This window comes from Sebastes umbrosus, chromosome 6, assembly GCF_015220745.1.
Source record: "Sebastes umbrosus isolate fSebUmb1 chromosome 6, fSebUmb1.pri, whole genome shotgun sequence".
NCBI lineage: Eukaryota > Metazoa > Chordata > Actinopteri > Perciformes > Sebastidae > Sebastes > Sebastes umbrosus.
In genome coordinates this window covers 5,408,925-5,423,256 of record NC_051274.1, presented here as the reverse complement: position 1 = coordinate 5,423,256, position 14,332 = coordinate 5,408,925, and the positions used below count along the sequence as shown (strand labels likewise).

Here is a 14,332-nt window from a genome sequence, read left to right as displayed (position 1 = left end):
ATTTATATTCAACTACCACTGAAGTGACATATTCTCTTCACAGAGAAAGCTCAGCATCCATCTCGGTTAAATAATAACCTCATTTCATCACTACCAGTGTTTGACACTCAGCGCAGGTTTGTCTGTGTGTCTTTTTTTCTAAGTGGCTTTCCTGTTGAGGGGCTGACATGTGGTGATCAGGAGATAACATCATGGACCAGATTGCAGAGGCCATCTGGACGTTTGGATGCAAGTTTTTTTGGTGCTGACAGACGTAGGGAATCATAGTCTGGATCGGAGTGTGGCGAGTATGGTGTTGAGTGAGCCATCAGAGACGACGTGAAGCTTCCGACAGACCAGAGAGCAGCTACGGAGAGAGATGTAACGCAGCCGATCATTTAAGCTACAGTTAGTTAGCAATTTCCATCATTTTCCATTATACCTGCATGTACACATGTATGTCTCATAACAACAAAAAACATGTGTATGCTTTCATTTAGTGACTAGGGCTGTCAAAGTTAACGCAATAATAATGCGTTAATTCAAATTCGTTTTAACGCCACTAATTTCTTTAACGCATTAACGCAACTTGCAATTCTTAGGTTGTAGCGGGCCCACTCTAAAGATACTGGCATCATATGAAACTAAAAAACCTAATGAATCCATTGGTACCAACCATGTCATACCAGCTTGTCGCGAAGGAGGTTAAATAACGCTCCAAACTTACACTAAATTTTGGCGAGGACAAATTGTTATGGACATTTTCAAAGGGGTCCCTTGACCTCTGACCTCCAGATATGTGAATGTAAATGGGTTCTATGGGTACCCACGAGACTCCCCTTTACAGACATGCCCACTTTATGATAATCACATGCAGTTTGGGGCAAGTCATAGTCAAGTCAGCACACTGACACACTGACAGCTGTTGTTGCCTGTTGGGTTTGCCATGTTATGATTTGAGCATATTTTTAATGCTAAATGCAGTACCTGTGAGGGTTTTTGGACAATATTTGTCATTTTTTGTGTTGTTAATTGATTTCCGATAATAAATGTATACATACATTTGCATAAAGCAAGCATATTTGCCCATTCCCATGTTGGTAAGAGGGTTTAAGGTACATTTTAATTTGTGATTAATCGTGATTAACTATGGACCATCATGCAATTAATTGTGATTAAATATTTCAATCGATTGACAGCCCTGATAGTGACATAACCAAGCAAAACCAAACTAAGTATGCCACACTTGGCATACAGCTGGGCAGACATAAACAGTGTCAGGGGCACAGACAGAGAGAAAATGGTGGTAAAGAACCAAATTAGTGTCCCACACCACAAAATAATGGTCATTTAGCAAAGCAGGGGGGGGAGATCACAGAAAACACCCACTACGTCTGTCTCAAACAGTTATTTACCAACTGGATAGAGAACAGTATTTAATGGGCAGACAGACAGCAGCTAGTTAAAGCCCTCTCTGTCTGAAAAAGTCTTATTCTATCTCTGAGAACACTGATGCAACTGACCTGCACTATATCTTAACTTCTCCTTTTGGCAGCTGCTAAGGCGCTTGCGTTAGTTTCCACTTCTGTAAGTGATGCTTCTAGGATCGTTTTGATTCACAATATTCCATCTGAGTGAAAGCAAAAGTACAACAGAAAGCTAACACATTGTGGAATTTCAACTGTTAAACTGAATCACATGTCATCATATGATGACAGGAAACCTCCTTCCGGGTTATATGCCCTTTAAACAAGGGCTCCATTCACTCACAAGTTGTTGTTTTTTCTGTCACATGTCTATCCTGTAAACTGTAAAGGGTCATGTAAATCACAGCCGGGGGCACAAAATCTCCAAAAACTGGCTGTGGTAATCCATCATGTAAAACACGTAGTACCTTTTCCTAAAAGGTTTCCTGTCGGCATGTGACAACAAAACCATCACAGTAACAGCTCAAGCATGTATGACTCAAGCCTTTAATCGTGCCATGTTAGTTCATATTGAACAAACGGCAAAATAAAAGCCCCTTAGCAACCAGGCCCAGGAATTTGTCAGCAGCTGTCGTGGACAGTTATAACAACAGAGTCAGCAGCCTCTTTAACTCGTGGGGTTAAATAACATAAATAGGCAAAGATCTCCACTAATTGGTAAAGTGAATTAAAGCTAATATTTAACAAAGTGACAATCATGATCGAGAACATTACAGCAGTTCCTTGTTTTCAACTCTGTTCGTTGTCGTAGCAATTAGCTAAAAATGTGGATCCAGCATCGTTCTGTCTCCCGTGCATCTTCCCACCACCTTTACATCGTTCCACCACTCACTCAGGCTGTCATACACAGTACGCTCTATTGGCTGAACAAGGCATCATTAGACACACTTTTCATTCACTTTTGTCACAAAACGCACACCAAGAGTGTGTCAGAGGAAGTGAGACTACATTAAGACGTAATGGATAAAAAAAAGAAAAATTAATTGGAAAGGAAGCATGATTCATAGAGACATCTCCCACCTGTGCACATATCTAAGATTCTGGAGTCCACTTGCTCCATAACAGGGTCTGAAATTAGCAACCGCCACCCGCCAAATGCGGGTAAATCGTGGGCAGTGGCGGGGTAAAATTGTGAGGCCGTCCACTACTTTGGCGAACAGGAAAAAGGGAACCGAGAATCGGTTCCTAGTTGTCCGATGCCTCCGAGACTATCGATTCCTCCTATTGCTGCTTTCCAACAGCTACACATGCACAATGATGTAACACCACATGTACCCTGTATCGTGTTTTAGTTTGTTTGGGACCAGAGCCATGGCGGAGAGAAAGAAACACTAAATAGCGTGGTGCTAATAAACATGAGGGGACGCACCCTATTTTCTCCTTGATAATGCTACATTGTGAACAACAAATCCGTGTTGAATAAAAGATAAAATTTCAGAGTGGCAGACAAAAAAAAAATACTTGCAGTGAAAAAAGTTAATTTCATACCATGCTGGATAACTAGTTATGTTTGAAGGAAACATTTCAAATGAGATAGGTTAGGATCAGTCCACTTCAAAATAAATCTGTGAACGAGAGACAAAAGAAGACCTCCTTAGGACTGTGTTGGGTAGTGTGTGATGTGTGTGAGACTCTTTCTTAGTCCCATTGTGTCGTGTAAGGCAGCTTCCTGGCTGGACAGCATAAGAGGCATTTACAGTCTGACCCGCCCTGATCGGGCAACACACGTCAGCAGTCCTGTAATCTAACCCAGGCTTTATCAAACATCTTTATCATATCCTCTCCATTTCAGATGCTTTGTGTTAAGTTGTTCTATGGTTGTTTTGTTGTTCAGCAATTTTCTATGTGGCAAATGACCTCTGACCCGGAACGAAGCCACACATCTGGTTGTATTTGAGAAAGCAAACAAACATTGTAAGCCTGCTGACCACGGTTCGTAAACCCCGAATGGGAAGCTCCCAGGGGAAAGTGTTTACCAAGTCGTTCTACAGGTATCCATCCTTCCTATTCAAGAGTGTTCTCAAAAACATGCTGCACAGTTACTGCACCCGGTATCCACCCTGAGAAAGTACTTGTACCAACTTTGTCCGGGTCATGATCTCCAAGGGGACATTAGAGATCTCATGTTGCCGTGCTTTTACAATCCAGGCCAGGTCACCCACTGTATCGTATATCAGCCTGTTGACAAGCACTTCGCGGAGCTTTTCACATACACGGTGGTAGTGTCTCTTATTCGGTGTTTGCTCCCTGTTAACCAAACAGTGCATCGGAAAAGTCTCTCTGTTCAGCATTCTTGTCATTGTGTGGTCTGATATTTGACACAGGGATCAGCAAGATGATATAACACTGATGACTTCTGGTTCATGACTTTCTTACCTCCATAAAATCTCAGATTCCACAGCACACACTCCTGAACAGATCCACTTCCTTAACTGCATAACACAACTACTCAAAGAGAAACATCTAATCCATTAAATACTTAATGTAGCCAAAAGGGTGGTAAAGTCAACATTCACAAGAAGACATCCTTCCACACTGATCATGTAAAATTACTTTTCTCTTATGCTAATTCACATCTGTAAGAATCTGAAAGCATCTCATAGAGGGAAGGAGGGGGGTGCTTTTTTGACATCATGCCTCTGGGTGTTACAGTGGTTTAGACTTGTTAACTTGAATTCTTAAAATTCCTGCTGCAGTCTTATGCCTCAAAGAAATGGCTTATCAACACACATGACTTTAAAGAAAAGCACTGAGATTAAGTTGGAAACTGGCATATACCCCCATTTATGTAACACGCTGCATTGTAATGAGTTAGTCTGGCACTGTTAACTATGGCAAAAGCTGCACTACAAGGTACCAATTATCCAGAGTGAGAGGGAGGGATGCACAAGTGGCAAGTTAAAACACTGACCTCAGGTTAAGGTAGTGTTTCGGGTCTTGGTGTGTAAATGTCTCTGACAAGGGGCACTGGTTTGGAAACAGACTGCCAACAAAACGAGTCAGACAAGTTGTTTTGAACATTATCTAACCAAAAATCCAAAACCTGTAGATAACATCCGCCACGATTAATCAAAAGGGAGGGCACAGTATTTTAAGACGAAATGTTTTATCTCTCTCTCGTTTGCTTAATTCGATCACCAGCATATATGTCCCAATTTAATATCACCTTCAGCATTTGAAGGTTTGATTAATCTGGGGGTTTAAGATACATGATGAGACTCTGTATCCCATCCATAGGCTGTATATAAAGATGGACGACGCATCTCCACTTCCTCCCACTGTACAGAAGTGAAGCCAAAATATCCCCGATATGCATACTTGCCAACCTCGAGACCTCAAAGATAGGGATGGTTTCAAAACCGAAGCGGGGGGACCTGGGTGTCCTCCCCTCGAAAAAATGTGTTGTTTCCTGCATTCTGGTGACTTTTAAAGAATGAAAATAACAAAATAATAGCCTAAGTACACTGCAACAGCCTTTTTTTGTTAAATAGGCCTAGCCTACTTTAAATTCTCAGGAAAGAAAACGGAATAATTCTGAATGATCACCCCTCTGGCGTAAACTTGTGTGAATCTCTGGTATAAACTACGCTAATATTCATCAGTTTTCATTCATTCACTTTTTTGCCCCTGCTTGAGTATTTATTTTTCTTAGTAGCTACTCTCCATTTCCCTCTCCTTCTCTCACTCACTGAAGGCCCTTTCAGACACAACGCGACAACGGCACCACTGCGCTCTGAAACCCGTTATTGAAAAACAATGAAAAACGGGAGTCTCCCAGGAAAATCAGGAGGGTTGACAAGTATGTCAATACGGGAGCTTCCTTCTTGAGATTTTGACATCATTTGAAGCCAGAGTCTGCGCAGTAGTGATTGGGTGGTGGAACCGCGGTATTGACCAATCGCGAGCTGCCGAGCACGGCCGCAGCTGGTTAGCTAAGAATCACAGCTGCCAATCATGACGTCTCACCCCCTTTTTATAGCATCAAGTAACTCAAGTAACAAACTTATCAGAAAAATGAACACTTGAACATACATCAGCGTGATAAGAACTACCTAAAATGTCAGAAACCATGTTTAGGAAAAATGTATTTGACGTGTACTATTTAGTTTGGCCCACGTCCCATAGAGGGGTCGGGACCTATAGTGCAGCCAGCCACCAGGGGGGCGATCGAGATGTTTTGGCTTCACTCTTTGGGAGCTGTCACGTCGTCCATCTTTACACAGTCTATGATCTCGTCTCTCAAGTCTTACTAAGCAGCACGCTTTAAAGCCCAGTAATAATAAAAAACCCTCACAAAACCCCAGCAGTCAGCCATAGTAACTGTTCTACCTGCTGTTAGGACTACGCATGCTGTTTTTCCCTTCCACTCTCGCTATATATGTGATGTGTGCCTGTGTTTGTATGACTTCAGTGGGGCTGAGGTTGCAGTGAACTGAAACCACTAGCGATGTGGCCAAGATGAGAGTTAGAATCTGAAGCTATTTATACCCCCCTTTGCCCAGAGAAACTTCATGCTGGTCTTTCCCACCAAGTGGGGAGGGCTGGAGAGATGGAGCGGAGAAAAAAAAAAAAGAAGAAAAGAAAAGAAAGGAAAGAGGTAGCTCAAGTTTGGAGAGGAAGCTCAAGGCTGGCTTCCTGCACGTCTGTCTTCCTGGGCACCAGTCGGATAATGTGTTTGTATGCATGCACACGCGTCATCCTGTTTGCTCAGTGAGTCTTGTCAACAGTAACTACAAGTGGACGCATTGACAAGTCAACGACAGCAAAAGAAGAGAAAGATCTGCAGCTATAAGGTGTGCATGCAGTAACACACCAAAACACAACACAATTTATCCCCACAAACACATGTCGGTATGGGACATGTGTAAACTCACTTGTGTGTGGCCCAAAGCAAAGGTCACAGGGGCAGGATTTCCAGATGTTTCCTATTATCCTGCAGCACTGACGAGACCTTCCTGGTCACACTACTCTCAGTCTCACACTGCTCAGACTCAAGACGGAAGGTCAAAAAGGAGACGAACTTATTGGCCACAGGATTCCACTTAACTGGACAGGATTCACTGAGACATCATGGTCAGTGTGGTAAAAAAAATATAAAAGACGTCAGCTTTCAGAAAGGCAAACCCCTTTATGGTTGTGAAGGAAAATCCCTCACGTCTACCGGGTATGACGCCACTGACCGTATTATAGTCATAGATAGCCTACATTTTGGTGGATCATGTCGGGGAAAATCCAGTTGCCTGGATTAAATCAACAAAGCGCTGCCCTGAAGAAAATCCCCAGTAATCTATGACACAAAGAAATGATCGATTCAGACACAAACAAAGGAAATTGCTCCAACAATAGCTTGAAAAGAGCAGTTATCACCGTAAATTTGGAATTGAGCAGGAGTCAGCTTGTTTAAATGAGACTGCTTGCACTCACTACCTCAAAGAAGCAATAGATTTGGAGATTTGCAGTGATAACACTGAGCAAAATGAATCCTCTAATCCCTCTTTTCACACCCCTCAACCCCCTTCTCACCTCTTCTCCTCCCACCATCCCTACGTGCTTCCCCCCAGCACATTGGATGAGCTCGTTGGCGCTGGTAATTGCCAGGGGATGAGTGACATGCAGAATGGCTGAGATGCCAAAGCCGGATAACCATCTCTTTTGTGTGTCATTTGCAATCACAGCGATTGAGAAGTGATTCTGTACGGGGGCTAAAGATCCCGGAGGTTGTGACGGAGCACAAAGGGAGGTGGAAAATAAATCAGCGATAAGGCAATGGAGAGTGATGTGGGCGTTCAACAGCTAGCTGCCATTCTGCCACTGTTCAATTTCTGTCCTGGACATGGGGGGGGAAACCCCGATGAGACTGAGGGAAACAAAACTGTCAGTTGCCTACAGATAAGAAAGAAGCTGATGGGGTTGACATAAACAAGACTCCAAGTATATGGCTGGACCGTGTATGGTCAGTCTGGGAATTTGTGGTTAAATTGTTACACAAATAGTCAGTGGTCATGTCTATAATGTTAAATCCAGCGGTACATATCCACTCCGTTCAAGCGGTGACGTAGGCCTACCATATCGTTGAATGCACCTGATTGGTCCCTGGTTTTCTGCAACATGGCAGCCTGCTCATAAACTTTCTGTTATTCCGTCTAAACAATCCAGCAAAATCTACTTCTCAAAACATTTTAAGTGAGAAATAGGTTATATGACACTGCTGAATCTCATTTCATTTTAGAACTAGATCGCCTAGTTTGACAGCTTGGGCCAAGTTTCGTGAGCTGGACGCGTCACGCTGGACGGGCTCATTTGCGTGAAGTTGAGATTTAATACAGACCCTCTCCAACTCGCCACAACACTCCCACCATGCATTGGGAGACTGCTTCTCCTGCCCTCAGCACTCCAGCCAAAAATCAATATACTTAAACATCACGGTAACTTTAAAGTTAAATATAGACATGCCCAGATATGTCCGGTCGGTGTAACAGCAAAAGATGTTTCAGTTATCTAAACATCAACAGTATATGTCACGCTGTGGTGTCAGTTCCACAAATCAAAACTTTACGGTCTGCACTGATGTTCAACAAATAGCACTGTGGCATCAGGAGACTAGAAAGCACTGCAACCTCAAACCATGTTGTGTTTTCAGTCATAGAGGCAGTTCACTTTTACTGACTGGGGGAAAACACCTTGTTATCCCTATCCCCGCTGTCACCACATACATAACTCACAGAAGAATGCGTCAGTATATCAAACATGCTCCGTGACCTGTCAAAGGGCATTCGGTGAAATGCAGGAACTAGAGGAGGCAGGTTGAGAAAAAGCAGACACCTAAATATGTGAAAGATATCACTTGTGATCACATAAATATGTCTTTGAAACACAAATAACTGCTCAGAAAACAATCTGATTTTAGAACCACTCTCACTTTTCCTTCCCCATCACTGCTTTAGCCTCTTCACACTGAAGGGCTATGCATCCCCAACCCACCTACCCCCCACCCTGAACCACTCTGTATCTTTACTGAAACCATATGTTCTGGGCTCCCACAGCCAGACTTCCCTTATCAACACCACAGTGAGCTGCGTGGTGACAAAGCCTCGGCTCCCACTGAGGAAAGAGGAGCCGGCTCAGCTGGACCCTGGACGGAGAGCATGGGAGGGATTTGCAGAGGATTGGTGGTTCTTCTCTCTTGTCCATGTACTCCTTCGGCAACCTAAATCACTGAGCCTCAATGCCACAAAGTCCTCCATACAGAGATTCAGTGGATTTTTCTATGGCCTCAATGTTCGCACAGCATATACTATCACATATATGGTGCATTAATACAGAGCAGCATGCTTGGCATCAAGACTTGTTTACACAGTGTGTGCCCATATGTGAAGATGACTAGTAATGAGGGCAATCTTATGCATCTATTCCAGTCTACAGAAACACTATAACAAGATGATACAAACATTTTTTACAGTACAGAGCAATGGCACATAACTTGCATATCCTTTTTTAAACTAAAAAGGATGATTCATTGAATTGAGTACCAGAAATAAGCATTTATTATCAAACTGCGAATGTGCAACAGTGGAATACCATCCTCAGGAATTAGGGCTGGGTAATATATCGATCAACCATCAATATTTTGTGATATAAGAGATAGATATCGTCTTAGATTTTAGATATCATAATATGGCATAAGTGTTGTATTTTCCTGGTTTTAAAGGCTGCATTACAGTAAATTGATGTCATTTTCTGAACTTACCAGACTGTTCTAGCTCTTATATTATTTGTCTTTTACACTTAGTCATTATATCCACATTACTGATGATTATCTATCAAAAAACCTCATGGTGTAAATATTCTGTAAAAGCACCAATGGTCAAGTTAAACCTATAATATGGTCACAACATCAATATCGAGGTATTTGGTAAAAAATATTGTGATTTTTGATATTCTCCATGTCGCCCAGCCCTACCATGAATCCCAACAAAAAGAAAACTATAGTCATAACATAACAATGGAAAATATGGACTAAATCTTGACACTCTGTGTGACTGGATCCTTGGGTGAATAAAAGGGCATTCTATGCAAAGACACAGGTGATAACAGAATTTCAGTCTGGGAGCCTGACTCCCCTCTGGCTATACACCGGATGGCTTAAATCAAGACATGCCAATTGATGTGATGATGGGGAGGAGCATGGTGGAGGGCACTGGCACTGACAGCTTTCAGATGTTCACAGGAAAAAGCTCCCAGACTTCTCTGATAAATCATTGGGGCTTTGTCTTTATCATTATGTCGGAACTGGGTTTTGTGGGGTGGGGAGGGTGGGGGAGGTCAAAGCATGTCCCTTTGCTGCCTGGTCTGTCTTGTAACAGAAGATAAGCCTTGGCTGCATCTTGTGTAACCAAGAAAGGAAACAGTGCCACAGAGATTGGCCCCTCAATGTTGTGGAGTTTAAATCCATTCAGAAAAGTAAAGTTCAGGATGCGGTTGCATCTTGAAGCTACATTATGTTGGTATAATCTGGAGAAAGTACTGCATCATCATGACTTGAAGTCTGTAATGATCATTTAGTATCTTTGTGACACTAGGCTACTGTGAACCGTCTGTACAGAAGAACCGACTTATTTCAAGAACTTTGAGGAAGTTCCTTAACACGTGACAGCACAAGAGAAAGAGGGAACCACGACCATGTTTGACAAACGCTTGGCAGTGGAAAATGAACTGAATCATAAGCATTTTCCTAAGAAACAGCAAGTAACGTTCACAACAATCAACGGTTGCCTTTTCACCTTTTGAGTCAGCAGGGTGGCAGAGCGAGTATAAGAGCCTGAATCTCTTCCAGCTGAAGGGTTATGTTTTGTTGCTGACGCTGACCTTTGACATTGTTGTAGAGGGGGGCAACAAAAGAGGAGATTTCCCTACAGCAAGCAATGAAGCATAATAATAAAGTCACATTATTGCTGTCACGATAAATGCAGCCAATTTGGAGTTAACCACACGCTGACTTTGTCTCAGCTGGAAGCAGACACCACCTGCACTGTGCGAGTACCACAGATGACAAGGCAAGGATGAGGGGAGGAGAAAGACAACGAAAAATGACAAGCAAAAGTGACAAATTGATCAGTTTCCTGCAGGTGGGAGACATCTACACTGGCACTGTGTTGGTGGCTGAAAGGAGCGTGTAAAATTACCAGGACGTTCATTCATCACAGCCAGCTGATGTACAATGAGCGAATAAGTAGCTGCAGTGACATGGTTTCTTATCTCTGTCTGGGAAAAAGGAGGTGTGGTGGTGTTGAATACTCATGAATATCTATTTATTTGCAAAGCCAGTGTGGATTGAGCTCTGAGCTCTTTGATTGTTTTGAACCTGAGCTTTAGCACACAATGGAGAGGTGTGAATGATGCCCCCAAGCATTCATACCCATATGGAAACCCCCCATGCCTAAATTGTAACAGATCTTCCAAGGAATATGTTTCTATTTGCATTGATAACATTAGGCTAAGATGAAGCAAGTTAGACACAGCTATGCTTCTCCAGCAGCCTGCCCTTTCAGAATAAAGCTGTCAATAAAAAGTCTGTGTGAAGAAAAAACACATTGTGCCGCCAACAAAAGCTCAAAATCACAGCTGCGAGGTGTGTCTGACTCTGGAGCCTGTTTATATATGTAACAATAACATGGGATTGAAAAGTTAGAATACAAACAGGGGAGCTACTCTTGTGTACAAAACGTCACGCCAAACCCAAGACAAATCGCAGGTGGTTTTATCTTCATACCCGGTCCGTAAAGCTACAGCAGGGGGGAAATATTAAAGTTGATTTTATCTTACAACGCGTGCCACTGCATGTACTGTATATATGCCGAATTGAAGAGTGTAGCCTGCCATTTCATAAAATATCACCAGTTGTCTCATACAATGTGTATGTTGGTCAAAAAGGAAAGATAAACTTGAATTTCATGATTTATGATCGGGGTTTGGCGTGACGTTCTGTCCGCGTAGGAGAGAGCGGAACGTGGACACAAGCAACGTGAGAAAGGTGATGTCAAACTTACAGACTGGAGGAAGAGCAGTGTCCGGACATAATCCCTCTCGGTGTTCAGTATTTCATTTAAAACACAGAGCCGGAGCCGCTGCTGCCGGTCCGACTCCTTGGTGTTGCGGATCCCGTTCTCATGATGCCCGTCGTCCTCTTCCATCATGGTTAATTCAACCCTCAGAGAGGCTACACAAATACTCTTCTTTCACTAAGTATCCACACTTTGCTGAGTTGTTGCTTCAGTCCATTTTTCAGCAGCAAGTTTTCCCAAAAAGCCCTCAGGAGCAGTGATGCTGCAACGCACCACGCACACTGGAGATAAAGTTCACCAAAAGTACCAAACAACAAGCGGAGAGAGAGCCTGGCTGTGTGGTCGCTACACCAGCTGAGAGAGAGCAGAGCAAGGAACAGTAGATCAGTTCAGACTGGAGAGACGGCAGAGAGCAGAGAGCAGCAGGAGGAGGAGGAGGAGGAGGGACACAGAGACAGAGACACACACACACACACACACACACACACACACACACACACACACAGGGGGGCCACAGATCACTTCTGCAGTGAGCACACAAACAAACACACACATCTGTAGCCTGCTCACTGCAGCTTCCATTCATTAGCCTACTGTAGTATAATGTCAGCCTACTACTGAATATTAAAAATAGCAATGTACATTGTCCCTCATGTTAAAGTGGCTCAACAGGAAACAAGTAATATCATATGAGAACTAAAAATGAACAAATTCAGATAAGTAGATAACTAGAATGCCTCAAACACACTAAGTCCATGTAAATATATTAAAACTTGAAATAAAATACTAAAACAAATACTTTAATTCACATCATAAAGTCCTAAACTGAGTCCTACAGTCACAATAAAATGCAATTTGTGAGATGGATACAGCCTATACTGTCAGGCTAAGTGGAGATAACTAGCCCATCTTTCTAAAAGACCAGTTGAACCACAATACAAGACTTCCAGGTTTTAGGAAAAATGTACCTAGAATATTTATTAAGTAAGTCTTTCAATTGAGGAACACGACCTATAACGCTATTAAATATTTAAAATAATGTTAATTGAGTAAGTTAGCTCGCTAGCTAAATATTTAGCTAGGCCCCTACCTGTCACAGCAGCAGCTCACCTGTAGCCAGTGTTAGTTAGCTATAGTTAAGAGGAAGGCGCCCTCTGGTGGATACAGGCACAAATGCAGCTTTCACCTGCAGAATGAACACAGTGTAAAGAAGATAAACATCTCACTTTGTTTGTAAAAATCTTTGAAACACAATTCAAATGTTATCATCCCTTCTTCTTAGTCAAATGCTATGCTAGCAATTTAAAGGTCCCATATTGTAAAAAAAGTGACATTTTCATGTCTTTTATATTATAAAGCAGGTTTCATTTCTATATAAATACTGTGAAAGTATCGAAACGCTTAATCCACAGAGAAATACACACAGCCCGTATTCAGAAACTGAGCTTTTGAAACAAGCCGTCAGGATTTCTGTGCATTTGTGATGTCACAAATCTACAATCTTTAGACCGTTTCAAAGTTGCAAACTTAAACATTCTAAATGAGTCCCAGTTTATTTCCTGTTGCAGTGTATGTGAATGACATCAGCTGACAGGAAGTAAACATGGACCCAAGCTGTTGCCTAGCAATGCAATTCTGTTGCAATTCCATTGAAATGTACTAAAACGCAGCGTTCCAGACAAAGGGTAAGTACAGGTATATTCAAGCAGACAGCATGAGGAAAATAAAGTTTTTTTTAAACATTAAAGTATGTAAACATGTTCTAGTAGAAACCCAAAATACAAGTAAGAACCTGAAAATGAGCATGGTATGGGACCTTTAAGACAGAACTACAGGTCAGAATGACAAGATCTCAAGGTTTTATGAAAATGTACCTAGAATGTTTTTTTTAAAAGTAAGTTTTCTAATTGAGGAACATGACCTATAACGCTATTAAATATTTAAAATAATGTTTGAGTAAGTTAGCTAGCTAGCTAAATATGTAGGCCCCTACCTGTCACAACAGAATCCCACCTGTAGCTAGTGTTAGCTATGTTTAAGAGGAAGGCGTCCTCTGGTGGATACAGGCACACTTTCACCTGCAGAATGAGCACAGTGTAAAACAGATAAACATCTCACTTTCTATTTCTAGCCATGTTTCTAACGGGTAACACGCTCCGGTACAAAGCCAGGTCGACCACATTAATTTGTAATGCCTATTTTGACTCCGATATGTCCATATTGAATGAGGGCTCATTTGAGTCTCGTGCCCGATATGCTCCTGGGCTGTTGGTCTCGTGCTACTATTGTCATTATTATGTGTCTGGATCACGGATGGGTTGTTTTTGTGCAGTATTAATACCAATTCAAACAGTAATTTCTCAATTTAAACCAGTTCTGTGAATATGTTGTTGGTGTACACCCTGTTTGTATAGCTACAGTAGGCCTATGCAAACAGGGTGCATCCATGTATAAAGAAGGTGAAAAGCTCTAACTGTTAAGCTTAGGCTCAGGCCTGTCGTCATGGTAGACCGAGTACAAATAATAATTCGGTTACAGTACGTTAATATTTCATTACAGCTTCAGGGTGTGGAGGCACACCTGCTGTGACAGGAGGGTCTCGCCCTGGAACTGTTGGCTGTTTTATCAAGTTAATATCCGGCTTGTTTCACTGCACTCATACAACAGACCACCGTTGATGCCACAAGCCACATCCATTCTGTTTGTGCTGCAAATATTCAGAACTGAAAAGTCTGCATTTTATTTAGGTATAATTTTGGCTCTAACTAATAAAAGTAATTGAGATCTAAATATAGAGCCTCAGTT

The 14,332-nt window shown here is 42.2% G+C and overlaps 1 protein-coding gene across 3 annotated transcripts in view; it reads right to left on the bottom strand.

The window, feature by feature from the left end:
• prex1 (phosphatidylinositol-3,4,5-trisphosphate-dependent Rac exchange factor 1) overlaps nucleotides 1–11,991 on the bottom strand; it is a 110,262-nt gene extending 98,271 nt beyond the window's left edge. The window contains exon 1 of one of the 3 annotated variants that reach the window (XM_037774119.1): nucleotides 11,513–11,991. In XM_037774119.1, the coding sequence (XP_037630047.1) occupies nucleotides 11,513–11,659 (147 nt within the window). In that variant the 5' untranslated portion in view covers nucleotides 11,660–11,991. The remainder of the gene's footprint in view (nucleotides 1–11,512) is intronic. The other 2 variants (XM_037774117.1, XM_037774118.1) reach the window with 2 other exon arrangements.
• Nucleotides 11,992–14,332: the final 2,341 nt, after the last annotated feature.